This window comes from Suricata suricatta, chromosome 17, assembly GCF_006229205.1.
Source record: "Suricata suricatta isolate VVHF042 chromosome 17, meerkat_22Aug2017_6uvM2_HiC, whole genome shotgun sequence".
Classification (NCBI taxonomy): Eukaryota; Metazoa; Chordata; class Mammalia; order Carnivora; family Herpestidae; genus Suricata; species Suricata suricatta.
Genome location: NC_043716.1, coordinates 26,559,539 through 26,587,276, shown reverse-complemented (window position 1 = coordinate 26,587,276; position 27,738 = coordinate 26,559,539). Strand labels below are relative to the sequence as shown.

Sequence of the window (27,738 nt, the reverse complement as noted above, 5' to 3'; positions counted from 1 at the left end):
AAAAACAAAAACAAAAACAAAACAAAAACAAAAACAAAAAAACAAAAAAAACCCAGCATGTAATTTCTGTTCTTGATGGAATGTATTAAATAAGCAAACACCACCAACAAGCAAAACAAGTACTACAATGTAAAAACATAAAAAAAAAAAAAGACAACCCTCTCACATGCATAAATGAAAGATTGCACACAAAGAACTCACATCTTTTCAAGCTTCAATAGTAAATATTTTACTACTATGTATTAAACACTGCATGGTTTGCCCAAGCTAAGATGAAACTACATCATAAATCAATAAGCATTTTGCATTTTCTTTCATTATATACTCAAAGTGATGCCTACTGCACCTCTAAACATTTCATTAAATCCAGCAAACACTCCCAAAATAAACTTAGATTGTATTGCATAAGTGCTCCAACTCATTTTAAAAACATACTACTGGGGTTCCTGGGTGGCTCCGTTGGCTAAGCTAAGGTCATGATCTCATGGTTTCTGAGTCCAGCCCCCTATAGCGCTCTGTGCTGCTGATGACTCAGAACCTGGAGTCTACTTGAAATTCTGTGTCTTCCTCTCTCTGCCCCTCCCCGGCTTGTTTTCTCTCAAAATAAACATTAAAAAAATTTTTTTAATAAATAAAAGCATACTACTCACTTTTTAGACAGAGATGTTATTGTACTTACTGATTTGGATCTGATCCATAATCCACCAGAATATCAACCAACTTCGAAAGGCCTAATAATGCTGCAACAAAGAGTGCAGTCTGGCCCAGGGAGTTAACTGCATCAACATAAATTCCTGCAAAACAAATGCGAAGATCAATACAAATGTCAGAATATTTCCTAAAATAAAACAAGAAATTCCCACCTGGAGAAAATCTTAATGCTATAATACTGTAAACTTCCTGGAGAAAATCTTAATGCTATAATACTGTAAACTTTTTTTCAAAAGAGAAAAAAAAGCTTTCATGAGTCCCAGAAATACAAAAAATCACAAGTCAACTGGAGGACAATCAGCATTCACTCATTCACCAAAAATGTTTACAGAAAGTTATATGGAAACATCCCACCCTCGCATGCTAAAAATCAATGAAAATTATAGATTATAGGAGCATGCCAGTGCCTAACACAGTTGAGCCTTAAACAAATCCACGTGGAATCTGGATAGAATTTTCCCCTTCTCTTGCCCCAAACTAGAACACCCACTCTCTCATGAAACAAATAAAACTTATACCCAACCTCGGCTAAAGAGGTTATTACAGACTTCAAAACTAAGTTCTTTTTCCAAAGTAGGGTCAACCAACCCTCACCTGCCAAACACTAGGTAGCATAAAGAAATAGCCCAACATAAATGTTTACTACTACAAACAACTTAACACGTCAATTCTATATCATTTCACAGTAAGATAATGGAAACCACTCAGACTGTGTTCTCTCCCTCTCACTCCTCCCAAGGAGAAGAAAGAACGATCATCAACGGCAATCAGCAGCTGTAAAAACAGCACTGAAAACCAACTTCACGCTCAGGAGAGAACACTACAACTCCTCCTCGTGGCTTCGGGTACTCTACACGTTCAGAGAAACTTCTCTAGTAACAAACTATAGAAATGATCCCTGAAAGTATAGTCTTAGCAATGACCCGCCTGATTTTCCATGGTGAAAGAAACCTACATACGTTTTAGTGATGGTGAGTATTTTTGTCTTAAAAATCAACATATTTTCCGATGTGCACTGGTATGTATTTACCAAAGAATTATTCCATTACCAAAGTTCGACAAAGCATTTTTTAATATATTGCGTTTCAGAAGACATTTCAAGTCATCACTTTAATTACCATACAGTTGATTAGTAGCCAATCACACGCCACCTTTTTTGCAACTTCCACACCCCCGTGCCGCAGCGTCAGGTTTACGAAAAATGATGACGACTACAAAGCGCGCCGGAACTCCAAGATGTGCCTCAATTTAGACCAACCAACCCGTAAGCAGGGAATCCTTTTGCGAGAAATAGGTATGAAGTATATGATGAAACTTAAGACCCAAAGCCAAAGACTTAACATTTGCAAAGCACTCCCTGTTTTTATTTTTTTAATATTTATTTATTTTGAGAGAGAGAGAGATAAACCTGGGGAGGGGCAGAGAGAGGGGACAGAAAATCTGAAGCGGGCTCCGTGCTGACAGCAGAGAGCCCCGTGGGTCTGGAACTCAACCGTGAGATCATGACCCGAGTCGAAGTCGGAGGCTTAACTGTCTGAGCCACGCAGGCGCCCTACCGCTCCCTGTTTTTAAAACTTAATCTTTTGAGGGGCGCCTGGGTGGCTCAGTTAAGCCCTCGACTTCGGTTCAGGTCATGATCTCACGGTTTGTGGGTTTGTGCCCCCCACCCACTAGCTGACAGCTAGCTCAGAGCCTGCAGCCTGCTTCAGATTCTGTATCTCCCTCTCTTTGACCCTCCCTTGCTCGCACTATCTCTCAAAAATAAGTAAAAAACATTAAACTTAATCCTGTGATCAAAATACCAGACATAAATGTTCTTTTGGAGATTTTTAAAAAACATCAAGAAATTTTTATTTACATAAAAACTGTGTTTAAATAAACACGATACATAATTCTGCTTAAAGCTTCAAGAGCTCTCAGCTCTTGGGCTAAGGACAAAATACATACCTTACTAGGCTGTTCACAGACTGGCCCACAATCAGCTCTCTAGCCTTATTTTGCACCAAATTCCCTCTCACTTTAGGCATACTGAACTTAACAGCTCTTATGGTCACCATATTACACTCTGCCAGAGAGCCTCTGCACAAGCTGTTCTCTCTTACAGGAATTCTCTCCAAAGCCCTTCTCCAACTTAACTTCGATTCATCATTAAGACATCTTTCCAAGTGTTGTCTCAAGGGAACCTTTCCCTGACCTCCTTAACTATATCAAACATCTTCTCTGTTTCTGTGATTAAGGCCTGCTCTTTGAACAAGACTATGCCTCAGAAGAGCAGAGACTATGAAAGGACCCTGTATACCCACAATATCCCAAACACCTAGTACTGAATGAATGAATCCAAGCAAAAGTATCCATTACAGAGAACTGGGCAAAACAGGGTCGTTAACATTGTAATTGGCCATTTTAAGCCATGGGTGAAACTCACAAAACACCCTACCTAACTAGCAAAGATTTGAGTATGGAGCCCTGAGGCCCACTATCCTCTAAGGGGCAGCTGAGGGGACAAAGCCAAAAAGTAGGGAGAGAAGGAAACCAAAAGAGGTAAGAGAAAAGCCTAGAACAAGTGGGTCACAGTGACAAGTAAGAGTTTCATTTAACTTTTTTAAAAAAAGGTTATTTATTTTGAGAGAAAGAAAGAGGGGAAGTGAGAGAAAATCCCAAGCAGGCTCCACCCCAACAGTGCAGAGCCCTACATGGGGCTGGACCTCAGGAACCATGAGCTCATGATCTGAGCCCTCAAATGACTGAGCCACCCAGGTACCGCAGGGAGATAAGAGCTTCAAAAAGCAGGATCAGTCAACAGCATCGGAGCTGGAGAAATCTAGTAAGAAGGATCAATGTTATTGGTGAAAGCAGTGCTAGTGGGGTTCAGATTTCTTATTGGTTAGGTATTACAAGTATTTATGCCATGTCTGTCTTCCCCACCAAACCTTCTCCCCTACCCTGAGGGCAGAAACTGCCAAATTAGTTCTTTGGTGCCAGGTAGACCTATCTGACCACCAAAAGATAGCCTACGGGTAGACAAGAACAGCAAAGAACAATGTGAAAAGACAGTTCTCCATGGATGGCTCCTGTGTCTACATGTCATGAGAGTGAGGCACTAACTACCCCATTTTCTAGACTTTTTTTTTAAGTAGGCTCTGTGCCCAACATGGGGCTTGAACTCATGACCCTAAGATTGAGAGTCCATGCTCTACCCACAAGTGAGCCAGGTCCTCCAGACTATCTTTTTGAAGACATTTGTATACCAAACTTTGGAAGATATAGTATCTCCTTTAGAGCAAATTACAGGCATACTTACTGTCCAGTGTAACAAAGATAATGGCTCTCTGACCCTCCCCTGCTCACGCATGCGCGTGTGCATGTTCTCATTCTCTATCTCTCTCTTTCTCTCTCTCAAAATAAATAAAACTTTAGAAAGAGTATAGAATCCACTGCCTAAAGTTTTGGGAATAAGAAAGAATTTTATGAAAATTTCCTATATATATATTTTCTTAAGTTTACTTATTTTTAAAATTTATTTTGAGAGAGAAATAGAGAGCAATGGGGGTAGGGGCAGAGAGAGAGGGAGACAGAATCCCAGGCAGGCTCCATGCTGTCAGCACAGACCTGGATGCAGGGCTCAAATTCACGAACCATAAGATATGACTTGAGCTGAAGTCAAGAGTCAGACGTTTAACCAACTAAGCCACCCAGGCACCCCAAGAGTATTATGATATTTTTAAGGACTTAAAAACATGAGTGTCCAGGTTCAAAGACCTCACTACGTACGCATCACGATGAAGATAAACAGATCTATGCTGAAACATCGTCATGACATATCAGAAGACCAGGGATAAAGAGAAGAACTAAAATTCAAATTCTTTAGTGAGCAGGGGACACTTCACATAAAAAAGTCAGTAATCTGAATGGCATCAGGGTTCTCAACAAGACTGAAAGCTAACAGATAATGAAAAAATAGTTTCAAATTCTGGGGGAAATTTATTTCAACCTAGAATTTTGTGCCTTCCAAACTACCCATTAAGTATGAGGATGGGAGAAAAAACACTTTTCAGATTTCCATATTTCTTTTTTTTACATATTTCAAAGTAATTACGTTCATTGTACCCTTTTTCTGTGTTTCAGTAAAATGTAAGACTGCACTAAGGTAGAGGAATGAAATCCAGAAAAGATGAGCTGTAATCCAGCTAAGGGAATTTCCAAAATGGTGGCTAAGAGAAAACCAGGGGTTCAGGTTGTGCTAGAGAGACAGTGGTCAAGCTTGGAGCAGAACAGTGAAGAAACATCAAGAAAATATTGAAACCAAGAGATTATAAATTTGATGAAAAACATGTATTGAAAGTATTCTCTTAGGAATGTGTGGTAAGAGTTCATTGATTTACATAAAACCAAGCAATAAAAAGGAGTCAATTTTAACTCTAGGAAGTCTGAAATTAGGTCTACTGACTTTTGCAGCTCCTGTCAGATGTCTGCTTCTTAAAGGAGAGATTTTTCAGACTTTGAATCTAAGACTTCAGCTCCCAGGGACTGTGACTACCTTTTCATCTCTCAAGGCAAAAGAAACTCCTGGTCCTCTTTCCCAGTTAACAGGTGAGGCGCTGCACCAAAGCATTCATCTCTCTCTCAGGATCTGTCAGCATGAGAACCCCGGAGCTATGAACGAAGTCCAGTGCAATGATGCTGAGAATGGATATAAATGGTTTTACCTGGAAATGACCAAATTATTGAGGTGGGGATGTGATTATACTCTGATTTACCTGGGCATTTGGTGGAGCATATAAAAATAAAGATGGAAAATGAATGGGAATACTGTCAGCGAGAAAGCATCTTTAACTCTTCTCCCTCCCTTTCTTCATTCATGCATTCAACAAAGACAAAAAGGAATGACTCAAGATGATATACACAGACAAGCATTAAACCTCAAACTATACTCAATAAGCTAGTTGAAAAAGACAAAAAAACAAAAAACAAAAAACGGGCATCTGGGTGGCTCAGTTAGTAAAGCAACGAAGCAGCTGACTTCAGCTCTGATCTGCAGCCTGCTTTGGATACTGTCTCCCTTTCTCTCTGTCCCTTCCCCACATCCAAAAATAAACATTTAACATTTTTAAATTTTTTATTTACGTATTTTGAGAGAGAGACCCCAGCACGAGCAGAGGACAGGTCCAGAGAGAAAGAATCTCAAGCTGGCTTCCACCGGGGCCCCATGTAGAACGCAACTCACCACCTGTGAGATCATGAGCTGAGCCAAAAACCAAGAACCAGACTTTTTTTTTTTTTAATACTGTTAGCACAGAGCCTGACACAGGGATCATAACCTGAGCTGAAGTCAGACACTCAACTGACTGAGCCACCCATGGGCCCCTCAAACTTTCAACTGAGCCACACTTAACTAAATACAAAGGACCTACAAGTAAAGGAAACAAAACCACACACATACAACTAGGAAAAGAAAGTGAAATGCCACAAAACTCTTGATAAATAAGTCACTCCCTATGCAACAAGATTAACACACAAGGAAACGAAAGAAACCACTCAGACGGCATCCCTTCCCTCTTCTCCCCTAAAAAGAGAAGGAGAACGATCATCAATGACAAAAGGCAGCTGCACGAAACAACGCCCAAAGTCGGCTTCACGCTCAGGAAGGGACACTGTACCTCCTCCTCGTGGTTTCGGGTACTCTACACATTCAGAGAAGCTTCTCTAGTAACGAACTATAGAAATGATCCCTGAAAGTATAGTCTTGACCTCTGGTTCCCTGCCTCTGCTGGGTCTACGGCTGCCGTGAACTTTGGACTGATGGCAAGATAATTGCCCCATTTCTGATTCTACTGGAAAAAGAGAAAGAGGTTTTGTAATGCAATCTTTCAAATACTATCACTTAAAACTACATGTTAGTGTTTTAAGTGGAAATGTAAGATCTTAAAAAATAAAAAAAACCTTAATGGCCACACTTAATTAACATATTTTATTTATTTATTTATTTTTAAATGTTTTTTTTTTATTTTTGATACAGAGAGAGACAGAGCATGAGGGGGGAGGGGCAGAGAGAGAAGGATACACAGAACCAGAAACAGGTTCCAGGCTCTGAGCTAGCTGTCAGCACAGAGCCTGATGCGGGGCTCGAACCCACGAATGTGAGATCTGACCTGAGCCAAAGTCAGAGGCTTAACCAACTGAGCCACCCAGGTGCCCCCACACTTAATTAACATAATACTGAATGCCAGCCAATCAGAGCCTGCATCTTTAAAACTGAGGAAGCATTCCCTTCCTAGTTCTGTTAAAGCGGCCTCACCCACACCTGAAAGCCAAAGGAAATGCCAGGCCTTGGCCTTTGCTAGGGAGAAGCAAGCTGACTGGAGTGATCAGTAAATGATAGCAGTTCCATGAAACGGCTGTCCTGAGTTTGACTTTCAAATGCTGATAAATTAGAGACAAGGCACTATGACTGTGGCAGGGAGGGGAACTGAGTGGCTAAGAACCAGTGCCGAGAAACAAAACCTTTTGGATTTTGTACCATATGTTTGTACTACCTATTCACACTTTTTGAATATTGTATGTATGTATTTCTTAAGCAAGCTCTATGCCCATTTTGGGGTTTGAACTCACAACACTGAGATCAAGAGTTAACATGCTTTACCAACTGATCCAGCCAGGTACACCACTTTTTGAGTTTTTAAGATAAAACTAGTTGTTTGGTAAAGTTGGAAGAGGACTTTGAAAGAGAACTTCTGGGGTCGCCTGGGTGGCTCAGTCAGGTGGGTGTCTGATTTTGGCTCAGGTCATGAATTCGTTTTGAGTTCAAGCCCCACATCAGGGACTGTACTGACAGCTCAGAGCCTGGAGTCTGCTTAGGATTGTGTGTATGTATGTGTCTCTCTCTCTGCCTCCCCCTCTGCTCATTCTCTCTCTCTCAAAAATAAAGAACTCATGAACTCTGAGATCATGCCCTGCGGCAATGTCAGATGCTTAACTTTTTTTTTTTAAGATTTTATTTTTAAGTAATCTCTCCACTTAACATGGGGCTTGAACTTGAGATCAAGAGGCGCATGCTCTACTGACTAAGCCAGCCAGACACCCATGACCTCAAACTTTCTAACTGATTTAAAGGGTTTTTTTCCAAATTTATCTTTATTTATTCTTTTTTTTTTAATTTTTTTTAATGTTTTATTTATTTTTGATACAGAAGAGACAGAGCATGAGAGGGGAAGGGTCAGAGAGAGAAGGAGACACAGAATCTGAAACAGGCTCCAGGCTCTGAGCTAGCTGTCAGCACAGAGCCTGACGCGGGGCTCGAGCCCACGAACGTGAGATCTGACCTGAGCCGAAGTCGGAGGCTTAACCGACTGAGCCACCCAGGCGCCCCTATCTTTATTTATTCTGAAAACAGGGAGGAGGGGCAGAGAGAGAGGAAGAGAGAGAGAATTCCAAGCAAGGCTCCACAGGGACAGTGCAGAGCCTGATATGGGGCTCACAAACCAGGAGACCATGATCTGAACCGAAATCAAGAGTCAGACGCTTAACTGAGCCACCCAGGCACCCTTAAGTTTTTCTTTCTAGCTTATCTTTAAAAAATTTTTTTAATCTTTATTTATTTTTGAGAGAGAGAGAATGGAGGAGGGGCAGAGAGAAAGAGAGAGAGACAGAATCTGAAGCAGGCTCCACGCTCTCAGCTGTCAGCACAGAGCCCAATGGGGGACTCGAACTCTGAATGGCGAGACCATGACCCGAACCAAAGTCACTTAGGTGAAGACGCTTAACCAACTGAGCTATCCCACCCAGGTGCCTTCTAGCTTATCTCTTAACTCTGGCAAAGATCCTGTAGGAAAAGCATAACCTGTTGGGAACCAAAACTACTCCCTCAAGCAACAAGGACTTCCCTGAGCCAGCAAGACCCTACCTGGGATTAACTTCAAGACAATTGTCAATTTAACCTTCACTGTCTACCTGCATGTGCCCACCTACCTTTACCTCACATTTTCCATATATAAACCTGAAGTATTCGGAGCATTTTGGAGACAGTCTCTGACACTAATCCACGGTCTTCCCAGTATGGGCCTCACTGAAATAGACTCCTTCTTGTTTCATCTCCACTCATTTTGTTACGGAACCAGTCTGGGTCACTGGCGGAAAAACCAAGCGGCACTCGGAGATCTTGGTAAATCGGAGTTTTATTTTACACCAGTGGGCTCAGAGGAGATCCTTCTCCAGAGATTTGAGTTTTGAGCACAAGCACGAGGGATAATTTATTGTCTGTTACTTCCGCATTCTGCATTAGTAGTAATTTGGCGCGCACGGCAGGCAGGGGAGGAAGAAGAACCCGGAAGAGGAGTCTCTAAGCTGGGATCTAGGTCCCAGCCATCTTATGGTGCATAGCTTTAATTATCTTCCTAACAGTTCCTCTGCCTTTGGGTTTTGCCAGTGGCAAATGGCTGAAGCTGTTCTATTTGGGAACCCCAGACCCAGGTGCTCTTGCACCCCTTATACTCCTGGGTGTCAACTACAACTTGAGTGCCAATTTTTGATAATACTAGCTACTATTTATTGAGGGCTTGCCAGGTACCAGGGATTATTCTCAGTGCTTTGCATTGTAAGGATACAGGTCTGAATCAAACTGACTCTGACCTTGAAGGCCTAAGTGTCAGCTTCTCAGACAACCCTTGTAACACCCAATCAGGAAAGACCAGCTAACTCCTTTAGCATTTCTAAGGGCAGGCCTAAAGATGGAGGTTAAGACTAGTCACGCCCTACTTGAGGGTCCTAGTCACGCCCTACGAGGGTCCTGGGCCCACTCTGTGATTGGTCAATACTCTAAATGTTGTGATTGGCTCCCACTATGTATGGTTAAATTACTGCCAGTATTGATAGAGGGTAGGGATTGGATCACTGTGCCTGTGTCGCCATTTCCTGTAACGCCCCCTACCCTACCATGTTCGGGGCTCCCTCCACGTGGATCCAGTGTGTTGGTGGAGTCTGTGAGCCCGAGCTTAGACTTGGCCAGCCTAAACTCGTAATAAAGCCCTTTGCTTTTGCATGCGTGACTCAGTCTCCTTGGCGGTCTCTGGTTTTTGGGGGCGATATTAAAATCTGGGTATAACAGCATATTTAATAAATGCAATTGTTCATCATTCCAGTTTTATAGATGGAGAAACAGACACAGAAAGATTAGATAATTTACCAAAGGTCACACAGATGTTAAGTAGAAGAGGTGGTAGGTCGCCTTAACCATTATTCCACTTTTCTATGTTCTAAAGTACTATTCTAGGAATTGGATATACAGCGGTATGGAGTAAAGATCCCTATTCTCATCACACTGAGTTTACAATCTAGTGAGGAAGACAGGATTGTCCAATAATGAGGCATGCCAAGGATTTTTTTTAAGCGTCGAAACACAGATTGGTGGCTACGTTAGATTTGGGTAGTCAAAAAAGCCTCTCTTTGAATGTTACATTTAAACAGAGAAAACTGAATGCAAAGATTCAAAGAGGGGAACAAAGTGGTACATTCCAGCAACTCCAGGATAGCTAGAGAACATAAGGGTAATGAGGGGGAGGGGAGGTCAGGCAAGGGCCAGATAGCTGAGGGTTTTCTATGCAAGGGCAAGGCCAGGGAAGTCTGGATTTTACGTGTGACAGGAAGCCACTGAGAAGTTTAAAGCTGTGGAGACCAGTTCTGAGGCCACTGTCTCAGGTGTCTATGGGAGTTATCATCATGGCTTGCATTCAGAAGGAGAAAACTGACCTGGGAGTTGAATCAATAGTGTAAGAGTCGGGGCGCCTGGGTGGCTTAGTCGGTTAAGCATCCGACTTCGGCTCAGGTCATGATCTCATGGTCTGTGAGTTTGAGCCCCATGTCGGGCTCTGTGCTGACAGCTAGCTCAGAGCCTGGAGCCTGCTTCCTATTCTGTGTCTCCCCCTCTCTCTGACCCTCCCCTGCTCATGGTGTCTCTGTCTCTCAAAAACAAAAAAACAAAAAAAAACAAACGGTGACCTGAGCTGAAGTTGGATGCTTTAACCAACTGAGCCACCCAGGCACCCCAAGATTTTATTTTTAAGGGACTCCTGGATGGCTCGGTTAGTCAGGCATCTGACTTTGGCTCGGGTCAGGATCTCACAGTTCATGAGTTTGAGCCCTGCATCAGGCTCTGTGCTAACAGCTCAGAGCCTGGAGCCTGCTTCGGATTCTGTGTCTCCCTCTCTCTCTCTGCCCCTCTCCCACTCACACTCTGTCCCTGTCTCTCTTAAAAATAAATAAACAGTAAAACAAAAATTTAAGGTTTTATTATGTAATCTCTACATTCAATGTGCGGCCTGAACTCACAATCCTGAGATCAAGAGTCTCATGTCTACCAACTAGGCCAGCCAAATACCCTTCATTCCTTCTTTATTTTCAACTCTTCTTTATTCTCAACTCTCCTTAGCCTACCTCAACAATTTTGCCCCACACTTGGTACTGAACTTGAAACTATCAGTTGAAAAACCCTCAGTGTGGTCTCACGCCAGGGACAAACCACCTACATCTGCACTTCCCATGAACTCTGGCTGCCGACTGAGAGCTGCTCTCTCCTAAATTTCAATTTCTCCTGCTCTACCCAATCTTTCCATTTGAACTCAGACTTGTTCTCCCATCTTTAAGTAAATCCTATCTATATCCCATATCCTTCCACCCCCACCCTTCACCCCTCCTTAGCCCACAGCTAAATGCATATCTACCCCTATAATCTCTATCACAGCTTGATTTTCTTCCAGGAGCTCTTTATACCAATGAGTGGCAAGCCCTTCCACCTTTCAATGATCAGCCCATCCCAAAACAGTTTATCACAAGACCAAGAAAGTCACCATTAAATACCCTGGATACCTTCCCATCTGCATCTTGAACTTTCATCTGCTTTCTACACACTTCTCTGTCCCCACTCCCCTTCCTTGGCTTTGGTCAAGCACTCTCATCTGGTTTCCCTTCTATATGTCTGGCTGCCCCTCATTGTATTTATCTGTTAATGGTCAGAAATCTCTCCTAAATGTATCCTGAAGGGAACTCTATCATTTCCATCCCACTGCCCTACCTAATTCAGTTCTTCCTCCACTTAACTCATCTAACACAAGGAACCCATTTGCTCAAGCCATAAAAGCTGAAAATTATCCTTTATTTTAAAAAATCTTTTTAAATGTTTTTGAGAAACAGAGTACGAGTGTGGGAGGGGAAGAGAGAGAGAGAGAGGGAGACACAGAATCTGAAACAGGCTCCAGGATCTAAACTACCAGCACCAACCCCAACACAGGATTCGAACTCACAAACTATGAGACCATGACCTGGGCAAAAATCGGATGCTTAATCATTAACTGAGCCACCCAGGTGCCCCTGAAAATTATCCTTACTAGCCTCTCTCACTCATGCCAAGCCCCCAAATTCTGCCAATATTACTCAAATATCTTTCACATCTGGTCAATTTGCTCTCAATCACCACCACCATCACTCTCCTAAGTAGATAAATGCAGAAGGTGCGTAACCCGGCCTCACACTGGCAACTCAGCCCCTACAACAATTGAATTGCCAACACAGTGTCAGTGACCTTAAACTACACAAGGAATTAAAGTCATTCTCTTGATACCACTCTACTAACTTTAGGATGGCAAAAAACTATCTCCAGCTCTATTAATGCTAAGACAAATCTCTCAACTTGGCATCTTACAGGAGCCTAGAGCCCATTTTAGGTTCTAGGTCCCCCTGTCTCTACTCTCACCTCTGACTCCCACTTTATCTCAAAATAAAAAAAATAAAGCAGCTTAGAAGTAACTGAGAAGAAGCTTCACACAAGAGTTAAGTAACTTGTGATAGCAAAGTCAGAATCCACAGCTGCTACTTCAAGTGGGAAGAGCCTAGCTCAACCTCACCACAACCACCAAAGGAGAACAAGTACCTCTGTCCTTAACAATCATATCTCCGGAAACCACTCAGACGGTATCCCTTCCCTCTTCTCCTCTAAAAGAGGAGGAGAACGATCATCAATGACAAAAGGTAGCTGCACGAAACAACGCCCAAAGTCGGCTTCACGCTCAGGAAGGGACACTGCACCTCCTCCTCGTGGTTTCGGGTACTCTACACGTTCAGAGAAGCTTCTCTAGTAACGAACTATAGAAATGATCCCTGAAAGTATAGTCTTAACCCTTAGCGCCTAGCCTCTGCTGGGTCCATAGCAGGCGCCCACTTTTCGCTGACGGCGACATTTTTCTACATTCCTCCTTTTTTAGAACTATCACATAAACATATTTCCAAAGTGTTATTTTATACACTACCTTTAAAAATGTTTTTGAATACTCTTACGAGTTTTTTTCTTTAAGAAGCTAAGACTTTTAGTTTTTAATTAACCTATTACGGATTGACAGCCAATCAGAAGCTCTTGTCTTTCTGACTCTAAACACAAGCACTTCCAGACTAGCTGAGGACAAGGGTGCGTGGGCGGCGCCAACTAATATTTGCATCTCAAGTATGACATGCTGGTGTGGGTGGGATTTTTTTTTTTTTTAAAACCTCTATTTTAGACCCAGAATTTCAAAAGCTAATTGGTAGGTTAATTTGACATTGTTACTTTCAGACAGGCTGCTGGTTACTCACTTGAGTGTGAACCTGAGGGGCACTTACCAGACTCACCTGGGTAGCTTTTCAAAACAATGCATCCATGCCAGTCTTAAATGGGGAATGTATTAGTTTACTTTGAAAAACTATTTTTTCCCCCTCCAATTTTTTTTTTTTTTAACTTAGGAAAAAAGTAACAACTGTAGGGTGGTTACTTTGGGGGCTTTAGGGAAGGAGAGGTCTACCTCAATTAGTAATTTTGTCGATTTTTGTATTGTTTGAATTTTTTAAATCTTAAATTGTATCACCTTTGTTATACATATGATCAGGTCTCTCTAGACAAATCACAGCTTATTTTTCATTTTCTTTTTGGTGCAACTCAGTATAAATAAATAAATAAATAAATAAATCCACCTAAATAAGTCTTTTTTTTTTTTTTAAGTAGGCTCCCGGGAGCACAATGCAGGGCTTGACCTCATCATGCTGAGATCGAGACCTGAGCTGAAACCAAGAGTGGGACACTTAACCAACTGAGCTACCCAACTGCCCCTCAACCTAAATAAGTCCTAGATTATTACAATAGCCAAATCATGGAAAGAGCCTAAATGTGCATCAAGAAGATGTGGTATATATATATACAATGGAGTACTATGTTGCAATGAGGAAGAATGAAATAAGGCCATTTGTAGCAAAGTGGATGGACCTTGAGGGTGTCATGCTAAGCGAAATAAGTCAGGCAGAGAAGTACAGATATCATATGTTTGCATTCATAGGTCTAACAGGAGAGACCTGGCAGGGGACCATGGGGAGAGGAAGGGGGAAAGAGAGTGGGGGAGAGTAAGGACACAGATCAAGGGAGACTACTGAATACTGAAAACGAACCATGGACTGAAGGGCGAGGGGGAGGGAGGCAGGGGGTGATGGTCATGGTTGGGGGCACTTGTGGGGAGAAGCACTGGGTGTTATATGGAAACCAATTTGACAATAAACTATTAAAAAATAAAAATAAAAATAAATTGAATAAATAGGGGCACCTGGGTGGCTCAGTTGGTTAAGCGTCTGACTTCAACTCAGGTCATGATCTCATGGTTCGTGGGTTCAAGCCCCGCATCAGGCTCTGTGCTGACAGCTAGCTCAGAGCCTGGAGCCTGCTTCCGATTCTGTGTCTCCCTCTCTCTCTCTGACCCTCCCCTGCTCAAGCTGTGTGTCTCTCTCTCAAAAATAAATAAAAAACATTAAAAAAAATTTTTTTAAATAAATAAAATAACTTGCCAGATGAGTGACAGGTTACAAACCTCTACCCTTCCCCCAAAAAAACCCAGACTTAAATATGATTTCTCTTATTTGTTAAAAAAGAAACAAAAAGCAAAAACAAAAAAACAAACCAAAAAACCCCTGTTGTTTCTCCACTACTTTAAGATGCTCCAGAACTTCCACTAAACCATTTCACAGACCATCCCATTTATTCTTGGAAATAATTCTAAGAGTTTGAGGAAACAGAACAAAATGTTAAGTGGCTCACCAAGGCTACAAGGCTGCCTCCTGCTGCCTTGAGCACTGACATTCTACTTTTCTATATCTTGTAAACCTTTATTTCCTTCCATGTAACTCACATGAGCAGCTCTTTGTGTTTTGCCTAAGACTAGAACTAGGTAAAACGTATTAAACTGACCTGACTAAAAGTGTGCCTGGGTGGCTCAGTCGGTTAAGCATTCGGCTTCGGCTCAGGTCATGATCTGGCGGTTTGTGGGTTCCAGCCCCGCATCGGGCTCTGTGCTGACAGCTAGCTCAGAGCCTGGAGCCTGCTTCGGAATCTGTGTTTCCCTCTATCTCTGACCCTCTCCTGCTCATACTGTGTCTGTCTCTCAGAAATAAATAAAAACCATTAAAAAATTATAAACTGACCTGACTAAAGTAAACCTATAAGAAGAGAAGTAAGCAGAAGTACTGGGGAGTTACATAGGGTGTACAGAAGTTGCAAAGGGAAAAAAGAGGGAATCCAAGTGCACTGAGGAGCAGTGACACATCATTTGTAGGTATTTCTTACAAATGCTAAATAAGCGAATCATAGGGCTGTCATTCGTGAGAAAGGGTGGCTGGGAATGAACCACTGATGGGAGTTGGCTTACACACCAGAAGCGAAAAGGCTAAGAATACAGCCTGTATCCGGAAGGCCTTCTGGCCATTTCCCGACAGACAACAGCCATGTATTGTTTGCCCAGTGAACAGTACTGAGCAACTCTGTGACAGATCAAAAAGAAAATGACACCCCAAACTCCTGCCCTCAGGGAGATTGCTAAAGGCAGTTCCTCTTCAGTAGATCTAGCGAGTCATCAAAATGGGTACTCAAAGGTAGACCTCCCTGGAGGAAGCTGAGACTTGGCCATGCATATCTCACACTCATGTGATGTACACACACACACAGAAACACCCCACTTCTGGTTACCAGACAGTGGGATAAAGGGGGAGGGGAGAGAAAAAGAAACATAACCCTTTAACTATAAAATGTTGAAATAAGATAAGGAATTGGACTAATGTAACCTGCTTTGGTAGTCCCTTCTAACTCTGATATTCTCAAATTACTTTATTTAATATCTACAATACTGCTATGAGGGGAGTCACTGTTATTACCTCTGTTTTACAGACAAAGAAATGGAGGCACACAGAACTTAAGAAACTTATGTTTGGTTAGAGACAATGCCACACCAGGATTCAATCCAAGAGGTCTGACTTGCCTGCAGCACATAATAGACACTAGACCCCAACTATAGATCTACCTACCTGACATCTAGTTGACTGACATCTTGAACTGAATGTCTCAAAAGCCACTTGAACTCAACATGACTAAACTACTCTGTCTGCTCCCTAAAACTAGGCCTCTTCCAGTTTCCTGCCTTGGTGATGGTATCCTGTCCACCCGACCAGGAGCACAAACCAGAAAACAAGGGTCATCTCTGACAAGTTCCTTCACACCAACCTGTCATAAGGCTGGTGATTTAACCCCCAGACACCTCTCAAACTCCTCCACTTTTCTTCAGCACGACCACCTCCCTCGCTGGTCAAGTGGTCATCTTTCAGATGCACAGGGCTTCGCCTATACTCACCATTGCCCTTCTCTAATCCATTCCCCAAGCAGAGACCACGTTCCCTTTCAAACTTTTTTTTTTGGTACTTTTTTTTTTTTAAGTTGGGGTGCCTAGATGGCTCACTTGTTCAAGCATCAGACTTGGCATAGCTCGTGACCTCAGGGTTCAGGAGCTCGAGCCCCACATTGGGCTCCATGCTGACGGTGCAGAGCCTGCTTGGGATTCTCTCTCCCTTTCTTTATGCCCCTTCCGAGCTCTTTTCTCCCTCTCTCTCTCAAAATAAATAAATAACTTTAAAAATGGAAAATTAAAATTAATTTTGAGAGAGTGAGCAACAGCAGGGAAAGGGCAGAGAGGGAGGAGGGGGAGAATCCTAAGCAGGCTCCATGTGGGCTCAAACTCACAAACTGCCAAGATCATTTTAAAGCTTTATTTACTTAAGTAATTTCTACATTCCATGTGGGGTCAAACTCCAGACTCTGATATCAAGAGTCACCTGCTCCTCCAATTGAACCAGGCAGGTGCCCCAGGAAGTGTTCTTTTTTTCTTACTTAAAAAAATAAAATTTTATTTATTTGGGGAGAGAGAGAACAAGCAGGAGAGAGGCAGAGAAAGGGAGAGAGAGAGAATCCCAAGCAGGCTCCCGAGTCAGCATCGAGCCTGGTGAGGGGGCTTGAGCCTGATGAGGGGGCTGGAAGCCTTCGGAGCCACCCAAGAGCCCTTAACAGTATAATCCCTTAAAAGGGCTCATCATGGGGCACCTGGGTGGCCCAGGGAGTAAAGCAGGGTAGAGCATGTCCTCTTGATCTCAGTGTCCTGAGTTTGAGCCCCACCTTGGGTGTAGAGATTACTTAAATTCCTTAACTAAAAAAACAAAAACAGTGCTCATCACAAAAAAAATTTACTCTGGTTGTCATTTTGCAATATAGACAAATACAGGACATCTTATAGAAACGTTTAGGTCAATTACAACTCTTTAAAAAATACTCTTGAGGGCCGCCTGGGTGGCTCAGTCGATTTTAAGCGTCTGATTTTGGCTCAGGTCATGATCTCACAGTTCTTAGGCTCAAGCCGCCGTGGGGCTCTGTCAGGCTCTGTCAGGCTCTATGCAGACAGCTCAGAACCTGGAGCCTGATTCAGATTCTGTCTCCCTCTCTCTGACCCTTCCCTGCTCATGCTGTCGCTTTCTCAGTCTCTCTCAAAAATAAATAAAGGATTAAAAAAAACCTGAAAACTAAAATATACAGAACTAAAAACATTTAACAAAACTCAGTGCTAAAATTTAAAAACCCCAGAAAATAAGAGAAATCTAAAATTTGGGTACTCTAAGAAATAGCTGGGCAATTTCAACATTTCACTAAAAAAAAGTTCTAAATTTTCTTCTATTTAACGCAGAGAAACACTGCTGAACTTGAGCAAAGAGTCAGAAAGAGGCCTAGAACTCGCAGCAGACTTTAGACTGAGTTGTTAGCACAAGACCCAAAAGATGACCCTACGGAAACCCTAAACCTGCCCCCTTACCGCTGTTCACTAAACCTGCCCCCTTACCGCTGTTCACATACCACTGCACAAACAATAAACACAGAATGTTATTAAAAAACCCAATAACAACGGGTTAAGACCAAAACTACTTTCTTACTCCCAGTCACCAGAAAGAAACCACTCAGACGGCATCCCTTCCCTCTTCCTCCTCTAAAAAGAGAGGGAGAACGATCATCAATGACAAAAGGCAACTGCACGAAACAACGCCCAAAGTCGGCTTCACGCTCAGGAAGGGACACTGCACCTCCTCCTCGTGGTTTCGGGTACTCTACACGTTCAGAGAAGCTTCTCTAGTAACGAACTATAGAAATGATCCCTGAAAGTATAGTCTTAGTGCTAAAACCCCTGCTTCTGTCAGGTCTATGAGAGCCACCTACTTGTTAGTCATGGTGACATTTTTGTCAATTCATTTGCCTACTTAGACACATTTTATTTTCTATTTCATAATAATTCAGTCAAATAACAAAGTTCAAAATGCCAGTTTTTGCCTAGTAATCTTCCAGAAACACTTAAAACAGTAACAAGCCTTATTAACATGCGGCTTCCTAGCAGCCAATCACACGCTGTATGCTTCTGACTCCAAACCAGAAGGAACTGTATTACCCCGCCCACTGCACCAGGCGCCAACTGGATTCCTGTCGGGTTGCGCCGCCCCACTATAGGCTAAGAAAACGCGGCTTAGGCCACTGGTCAGCGTTGGACTCCCTCTTGCTTGCTAGGAAAGTCCGCTGACTTGAGAAGGCCAGGTTTCCTTTGCCTTGAGAGAGAAGGGGGGGAAGAAGCAGAGAGGAGACAGAGGTAGAATAAGAACCGGTGTACACTTCTGTTACCCCATAATAATAATCAGAACCACGATGATTTGTTGAATGCGTACTTGATGGACAGGCATTTTAATCCGCTGTTTCATTTCATCTTCTAAACAACTGAAGAAAGGTGTCATTATTTTCTCGTTCCTACAGATGCAGACTATAACATCAGTTACATAGCTGGGGGAACCACTGTTGAACCTAGGTATGTCTGGAACTAAATTAAGTCTGGATTCTTTCTGGTAGGCCATAGTGATCTTCCTCAGGAGGTCTAATCTCCAATCAAATTAATTTCTCTAATAAAGGACTAAATACATCATCCCTCAAAGTTCAGTACTGAATGATTTGCCTTCCTGGTTTGTATATAAATCTCAGAAGCAGCCTACTTATTTACTGTGGCAAAAGTTAGTCCCAGTTCCTCCTCAAAGAACACACCTTATATATGAATGTGTGTTAACTGTTTTCATCACTTAACTCTCTGTTGTAAAATGTTTCTGCCCCATATCTTCCAGGATGCTAGGAAGCACAATGCCATGTGGACATGCCCATGGTTTTCTAAACCAACCACATTTTTCAGTGCTTCACACTACCATGACGAATAAGACCATCAGATTCATCTCATCTAACCACTTCTAACAGTATCTCCTCAGAGACAGCTCTGTACTTAAATTTGTTCTTAAAGGTTCAGTTTGGGCAATCTGGCCAGGTCTGAGACACATTGCCCGGTTTCAGATTCGTCCTTATATACAGAAATTATAAAGTACTTTCCAGTTCACTTCCACTCAAGGGCCCATCTCTGGTCTCAGCCCTTCTACATCTTATACTTTTCCATTCTCCATTCCTCCAACCTTTCTGGGGACCCTCTTACCATCCATGCCATACCGTGGCTTCTTATTTTTGTTTTAATTTTTTGTTTTATTTATTTTGAGAGAGACAGAGAGCACAAGTGGGGGAGGGATAGAGAGAGAATCCCAAGCAGGCTCCAAACTGTCAGCACAGAGCCCCATATCAAGCTAAAACCTATAAACTGCAAGATCAGATGACCTGGGCCGAAGTCAGATGCTTAACCGATTGAGTCATCCAGGCGCCCCCATTCCTTGGCCTCCTCAGAGCAGATTCTCCGACTGTATATGGGTCTATCATTCTAGTACATTCTATTTTAAGATGTCATTTAAAAAAATGTTTATTTATTTTTTCTTTTTTTCCAGAAACAGCACAAGTAAGGGAGGGGCAAAAGAGAGAGGGAGACATAGAATCCGAAGCAGGGTCCAAGCTCTGAGCTGTCAGCACAGAGCTCGATGCAGCTCTGGAACTTGCAAACTGCAAGATCAGGACCTGAGCTGAAGCTGGACGCTTAACTGACTGAGCCACCCAAGCGCCCCAAAGATTTCATGTTTTTAAAGTAACCTCGGGGTGCCTGGGTGGCTCAGTTGGTTAAGTGACCGACTTTGGCTCAGGTCATGATCTCGCAGTCTGTGAGTCTGAGCCCCGCGTCAGGCTCTGTGCTAACAGCTCAGAGCCTGGAGCCTGCTTCGGATTCTGTGTCTCCCTCTCTCTCTGCCCCTCCCCTATTCACATTCTGTCTCTCTTTCTCTCTCTCAAAATTAAATAAACTTTAAAAAAAATAATCTCTACACCTTCACGTACCCCACCAACTGAACTAGCCAGGTACCCCCAACTCAACTTCTTTTCTTCATTAAGGTCCTGGCCTAAATATAGCTTCCTCTAAGAGGTTTCCCTTGACTACTCCCCAGGCAAGGAGGCTGAGATGTACCTGCTACTTCTTTGCCTCCTGCCCACCTTGCTCCGTGCTAACTCCTATCTGTTTCTTCTGCTGGATTATACTCCTGGAAGGCAAGGTCATACGTCTGTCCTTGGTGTTCTAACCCCAAGGCTCAATTAATATACATGTAATAAAAAATGAATAAAGTCTGGGTTGAGGTTAGGAACTCATGTTTTGGGGTTTAGAACTCATATAATCTATATAACTGGTCTTCTGAATGGGCTGAACTGAGTAGGACACAATCAGGAAACAATTCTTCCCCTTTTACTGCCCTCAAGTATGCTTTTTTGGTTGGCTCTCCTTTTCCCTCTCAAAAGAGGCATCTCAGGCAGATTCTTTCTTTTTAAATGTTTATTTATTTTGAGAGAGAGGAGAGAGAGAGTGCAAGCTCAGGGGGAGGGGCAGAGAGAGGGAGAGAGAGAATCCCAAGCAGGCTCTGTGCTGATAACCTGGGCCTCGTTCTTACTTTGTGAGATCATGACCTGAGCTGATATCAAGAACTGGATGCTTAACCCACTGAGCCATCCAGGCACCCTAGATTCCATAGTCTTTAAGTCACTTTGAGGCCTTCAAGTACATTCTCATTTCAGATAATAAATTGTCCTGTCCTATTGAAATCAAACCCTCTTCCTTGCTCTTCCACTCCTCTGATTTCAAGGCTGCTTCTGGCAGTTCCTGGGCTGGAGTGGGAGGATCAAAGAGATGACAAGGGGTAAGGCCTTCAAACTTAGCTGATCTCCCTTGTAGCTTTTAGCCTCCTCCCAATGCTTGCCCTTCTGTGGGACAGATTCCTCCACTGCTCCTCACGGCACCCTAATGCAGGCCAGTGCCCTCTCCTGCTGGCTTCTTGCTATACCTCCAGTGTCTCTCTGTTGGGATTCTTCCTTCCTTCATAGGTGAAGTCCTTTAGCTGGCTTAGCTACCCTCTGTAGAGTCTATTTACCCCACTAACTGGTAAAAGTGTAGCTAATCCAACTGCTGGTTTCTCATGCTTACCCAACCATAAAAGGCAGCTCCAGGAAGCAGACAGATGGAAATCCTCCTGACCCCTAAATTCCAGGTAACATGCCAGGTTCTTTTGACACCGCCTTGGTGGCAGCTGGTGTGGGCTGATGTCTATACTGTTCAGCAGGCTGAAACACAGGCTCCTAGCTATCCTGCTTGACAGTGCTACAGTTCTCTGCATGAGGTTCACCTGAAGGGTCTCTTGGCTTGAAGCTGGGAAGGAGGGGAAAAGCCACAGTTTTCTATTCCTATGAAAGCCTTTTAGGGGCGCCTGGGTGGCTCAGTCGGTTGGGCCTCCGGCTTCGGCTCAGGTCAGATCTCACGTTTGTGGGTTCGAGCCCCGCATCAGGCTCTGTGCTGACAGCTAGCTCAGAGCCTGGAGCCTGCTTCCAGTTCTTTGTCTCCTTCTCTCTCTGCCCCTCCCCCTCTCATGCTCTGTCTCTCTCTGTATCAAAAATAAATAAAACATTAAAAAAAAATTTAAAAAAAAAAAAAAGCCTTTTAGGGAATCTTTTCCACTGATATCCCACCACTACCCCACCGCCTTCTCCTAGATAAGCCTGAGGTGGGTGATGGAGTTGAAGGTCCAAGGACTATTTTGGCTATCTCCTAAGAAGCCCTATTTGAGACTGTGGGGTAACTTGTCACCCCTTGTTCTCTATTCTGAGGCTTTGGATGAAATTCCCAGACACAGATGAAGTCCTGCTTTATATCCAGTTACAGCTGTCAACCCCCTCCCTTGCTAATAGCTTAGTGTCAATAATTTGAAGATGCAGAACATTCAGATGTCTAAGATATAATAAATGTTCTAATACTCTGCTTCCCACACTGAAGAGTGTGGATAGACAAGACACTAGGAATCATAGCATACCATAGCATTTTTACATTAACAAACACATGAATGTGTTATACAATAAAATGCAAAATTTTGAGGGGGAAAACCAACAGGACCTTTCAAATAAATTACTGAACTCACTGTCAGCTACGTCATCTGTAGACTCTAGGGCTGATACAGGGAAACGTTAGAACCTTCTGAGTGAATTATTTTGTGGGATACTTGGATCCTGCAAAAATTAGAAGTCACCTTTCTGGAAGTCCTCAGTAATGCCACTATAGCAAATGGGAGAAACATTGCAGAGAAATTAGGTCATCCTGACTGTCTCATAAACCAGCTGAGACAAGCTTCCTAAGCCTCTCCCTTTATACTAAGAAGAGAAAGGGGGAATTCAGCAGGACTTCTACTTATTCTAAAAAAAGCAGGTCTGGATCTGTAGATCGAGGGCCAAATACCAACAGAGGTTTTGTTCATGTATGGCTTAGTGTTTGTTTGTTCTTTTCAAGATTGCCTGAGCTACGTTTGCTATTTTCATGTGCCTTGTAGGCAGAGCTGCCTATAGCATCCAGAAAAAAAGAAAGCAAACCAAAAAACAAAACAAAAAAAAAACCCAAAAAACCTGGAAACAAAAGCACCAAGTGCCTGGGATGAGCAAAGTGAGGGAAGAATGAAAGCTGGTCTCCTCACTCCACCACAGGCTACACATTAGATGGTGTAGATTAAAGAAGAAAAAAGTTAATCAGGTAGATTTAAAAGTGGGTGTGTTGGGTGTGGCAATGGCTTAAAAATATATAAAAAAAAAAAAAAACTTTATTAAAAAAAAAAAAGTTGGTTGCTGGGGCCTGGGGAGAAATATGAGTGTAACAGTTGGAAGATCTCATGGTTCCTTAGTACAAAACAAAAGTGTCCAAAAGCAGTCTAACACCTCTACTGAGCAATATGACTGCACTGGCAGAGAATATCTCCTCTCTAAATTTAACTTCCAATTTCTCCTAGAACTCAGAGTTTTATGATGTACCTGGTTTTCTTTTCAACACTATTCAGAAATGTGAACCCAGGCACCTGGGTGGCTCAGTCAATTAAGCCTCCAACCTTGGCTCAGACCCTGTGATCTCACTATTCATGAATTTGTGCTCTGCATCGGGCTCTCTGCTGTCAGCACAGAGCCCCCCTTCAGATCCTCTGTCCCTCTCTTTCTCTGCCCCTCCTCCAGCTCACGCTCTCTCTCTCCCAAAAATACACATTAAAAAAAAAAATGTGAACCAAGATGTTTCTGTAATTTCAGTACAGCGCTTACCTTTCTTAAGAAGCTTCTTCACTTTCACGTAGTTCCCTTGTTTGACATACTCATGAAGCTGAGCTTCCAAGGAGTCATTTCTTAAGGAACCAAGTTGAACAGGACAGGGGACTAGAAGATGAACAGCCCTAGACATCCTGTTTCAAAAGAAAGCAACACGCTATTTTACCCGAATCAGAAATGCAATGAAGCAACTTAGATACTTTCACATTTCTTTTTTAATGTGCATTTATTTTTTTATGTTTTTACTTATTTATTTATTATTTTTGAGAGACAGAGACAGCGCAAGCAGGGGAGGGTCAGAGAGAGAGGGAGATACAGAATCTGAAGTAGGCTCCTGGCTCTGAGCTGTCAACACAGAGCCCGATGCGGGGCTCAAACCCATGAACAGTGAGATCATGACCTGTCCTGAAGCCAGACGCTTACCCGACTGAGCCACCCAGGTGCCCCGATTCTTTCACATTTCTTTTGCTTTTGTCCACTATCATTTATTTTTTTTAAACGTTTATTCATTTTTTGAGAGAGAGCACAAGCAGGGGAGAGGCACAGACAGGGAAAGACACAGAATGTGAAGCAGGCTCCAGGCTCTGACCTGTCAGCATACAGCCCAATGTGGGGCTCAAACTCATGAAACGTGAGATCCAAAGTCAGATGCTTAACTGAGTGAGCCACCCAGGGGCCCCAGTAGACTTTCATTTATAATTAACAAGGTCAGGGAAACAACTCTTGAAACTCTACAAGATTAATCTTCATTCTCAATATTACTGGTGAAATTGAAAAATAATATGCTGAACACTAATTCCCAGGTCTAAAAAGTGATGACTCCTGGGAAGTAAAATTAGAAATATACATGTTTTTGCATCATTAACTAGGAGCCTATTTGAAAGGTTAGTACACAAATGCAGTTACTGTGTGGGGATGTAGTGGGTTAGGTTCACAGTTCAGACTCTGAAGCTTTGGTCCTGGCCCTGTCACCTCCTTAACTCTGACCTTGAAAAAATTATTTAACCTTGATAGGCCTCAATTTCTTCATCTGTAAATGGAGAAAATAATAACCAGAGGATTGCTCAGAGGCTTAATGAGCTAATATGTGTAAAGTACTTAGAAATGTGCCTGGCATCAAGCTCTGTGTAGTTGTTAGCTGTTTGTATGCATAATAAGATCCGTGCAGAAAAATGTTAAGTTTCCACATGTTGCATCCATACCTGACCATCATATACAATCAAGGGTTTGTGGTATACCTACCATGTGTCTCAAATGCGACAGGTACTGTGTAAGACACCTAAAATTGGATCCCTGCCATCACAATGCTTGGTCTAGCAGGGCCAGACAAGACGTATCATGTTGGTGCTCTGTGGACAGTGGATTAGAGAGGGAATCCTCATCCACATGAATTAGCAAACATGCAGATCAGGGGCATAACTAAGTGTCTGTTGTACGGAGAGACACAGAGGGTGTAAAAGAGGTGAAGCAAAAGAAAATGCCAAAAAGGTTAACACATTCAGTGGGTTTTTTCACCATCCAGGAAGCTTATGTAAGACTTTCTTTCCTTTTTAAGGGTGAATAATATTTCACTATATGTATATACAATATTTTGCTTATTTGTTTATCCATCAATGGACATTTGGGTTGATTTTACTGTTGGCTATTGTAAATAATGCTATGAACACGGGTGTACAAATCTCTCTTCAAATCCCATTTTCAATTCTTTCTCTTTTAACTCTAAATTTATTTTTCTAGTAATCTCTACACTCAATGTTGCACTCAAACTCATGACCCTAAAATCAAAAGACGTATACTCTTCTGAGCCAACCAAGTGCCCGTTTTCAATTCTTCTGGGTATATACCAAAGAAGTATGATTGCTGTATCATGTGGTAACTCCATGTTTAGTTTTCTGAGGAACTGCTATACTGTTTTCTATACCGGCTCACCATTTTACATTCCCATCACAGGTATACAAAGGGCCCAGATTTTTCCAGATCCTCACCAATACGTGTTATTTCCTTTTCCTTAATGATAGCCACCTTTCTTTCTTTTCTTTTCTTTTCTTTTCTTTTTAAAGTAGGTTCCACACTGGGGAGCCCAAGATGGGGCTTGAACTCATGACCCAGATCAAGGCCCGAGCTCAGGGCACCTGAGTCAGCAGAGCGTCCACTTTGGCTCAGGTTATAATCTCATGATTCGTGGGTTCAAGCCCCGCATCAGGCTCTGTGCTGACAGCTCAGAGCCTCGAGCCTGTTTTGGATTCTGTATCTCTTTCTCTCTCTCTCCCTCCCTCCCTCCCTCAAAAATAAATTAAAAAACATTAAAAACAAAACAAACAAACAACAACAGCAAAAACTTAACAAAGACCAGAGCTGAGATCAAGAGTTGATTGCTTAACCCACTGAGCCAACCAGGTGCCCCTTAATAGTCATCTTAATGGTTCTTGATCTCTCTAAAGTTATTTCTTATATAATTGCATTTACACAAATACAGGACTACCTTCTTGACATAAGAAGTTCAAATAAAACATAAGTAAAAACCCTGAGACCCATTTCAGTGTCACAAGATTATTTTTTTCTTAAAACTTGAGAACACGTACATCCCTTGAAAATTAAAGCATGGATTGTGATTATTTATACACTAACATTCATTCCCTTAGTGTATCTAGCCTTTTTTCCCAGTAACCACCAGAACTTACTGTCAGAAATTAGTCTCTGGGGAATAGTGGACCTTAAATCCTATCCAAGGCCTGGAATTTGTACTACAGGAAAGCAAGGTAAAAGTTGCGTAACAATCGCTTTTTAACCTTACAGTTCCTGTTCCTCTGTACAATCCAATCAGTGTCTCAACACTAGAATACTAATCACTGGACTACCAAGTCCACATACATTACAGAACTTGTTTCATGCATCTCCTTTAGCAGATTTCTTAAGAGCACCACGCCACTCCCCTGAAGCCATGACTTAAGCTGGAACTATCACCTACAGGTTTCACCCAAATACACCTTAAATTCAAGTTTTAAAAAGGTGAGCTAAGAAATCAGCCTTTCACCCAATATCACAGCAGAGCTAAATATGTAATATCCCACCCAAGCAATAGGCAACAGGCAGAAAACAAAACAGACCCACTTCTGTCTTTTTTTTTTTCAACCTCTTAGATCAGGGGAAAGCGCGAACGCAGTCCCCCACTACCACAAATTATGCAGTCGAGTTTCCCACATTTGGGGAAATCGCAGGGGTCAGCACATCCGGAGTGCAATGGGTGAGCCTCGCCCTGGGAAAACCACCTTCATGATCATGGTATCTCCCCTGCCAGGTAAGTATGAGTTGTGACAGTGGCCTGGTACTTCACCCTCGTCCTCAACACACTGTACAGTCATGGTCAATTATATTCCAAATTCTTTAGGCCTTCAATTCGAAACTACAGTGTAGTTCACATGACACTAACCAGAACACACCAGTGGACATTTAGTGGAAATTCTGCCTCGTGAAGAATGAACTAGAACACGCAGCCACCGCGTCCTTCATCTCCATATGCCCGCCTCTTGTCACTTGACGTCACTATTGACATCACTCACTATGCTTGTTAGAGAAAAGGAAAAATTCGTTCTAGCAATTCCTCGTTAACGATTCAAAAGACAGTCACCCACAGGTGTAGCTGGTAAGATTTTAAAATCCTTGCCTTCCCTCGCGGGTACGCAAAGGTTCTGAGTTTGTATTTGTCACAAGCCTAAATTCTGCACGGTAGGACAGGGCAGTTTGGGAGGCGGTGGCTTGCCGCCCAGAGGGAAGACCACACAGTCGGTTACGCTGGTCTGAATCGCTGTTCCACTAGGGTCCTAGGTCATACTCCCAGTCTCTCTCAGCTTCCATTTCCCAAAATTATAAAGAAATAATACTGCCAGGCTACCTCTACCTCACAACGTTTCTGTGAGGACAGAATAAGAGCGTTCAGGTGAAATGCAGCCTCAAGCCTTTCCACCTCCACTCCCGCCACTTTCCAGGGTCAGGTGCCCTGTGTAGTTGGGGACCCAAAGATGCCTTTGCCAAAATTTGAGTCTGCAATTTTCTGCACAAAGGGAAGCAGCATCTGACCTGGATTTGGTAACAAACCT

General features: G+C 42.7%; 1 protein-coding gene and 5 non-coding genes across 6 annotated transcripts in view; all 6 read right to left on the bottom strand.

Annotated features, from left to right (window-relative positions):
• The window catches only part of TEX14 (testis expressed 14, intercellular bridge forming factor), an 82,008-nt gene extending 58,234 nt beyond the window's left edge, over positions 1 to 23,774 (bottom strand). Inside the window, exons 1-2 of the mRNA XM_029928347.1 lie at positions 23,639 to 23,774; positions 680 to 794 (exon numbers count right to left, since the gene is read on the bottom strand). Of these exons, the coding sequence (XP_029784207.1) occupies positions 680 to 794; positions 23,639 to 23,774 (251 nt within the window). The remainder of the gene's footprint in view (positions 1 to 679; positions 795 to 23,638) is intronic.
• Positions 1,411 to 1,625, bottom strand: LOC115283155. Its single transcript, XR_003904952.1, has one exon. It is a non-coding gene; the product is annotated as a small nucleolar RNA U3 (small nucleolar RNA).
• On the bottom strand, positions 6,242 to 6,456 carry LOC115283158. Its single transcript, XR_003904955.1, has one exon. It is a non-coding gene; the product is annotated as a small nucleolar RNA U3 (small nucleolar RNA).
• LOC115283159 lies at positions 12,658 to 12,871 on the bottom strand. Its single transcript, XR_003904957.1, has one exon. It is a non-coding gene; the product is annotated as a small nucleolar RNA U3 (small nucleolar RNA).
• LOC115283157 lies at positions 18,029 to 18,244 on the bottom strand. The gene has a single exon (XR_003904954.1). It is a non-coding gene; the product is annotated as a small nucleolar RNA U3 (small nucleolar RNA).
• A 3,009-nt stretch (positions 23,775 to 26,783) lies between the features above and the next one.
• On the bottom strand, positions 26,784 to 26,947 carry LOC115283133. Its single transcript, XR_003904941.1, has one exon. It is a non-coding gene; the product is annotated as a U1 spliceosomal RNA (small nuclear RNA).
• Positions 26,948 to 27,738: the final 791 nt, after the last annotated feature.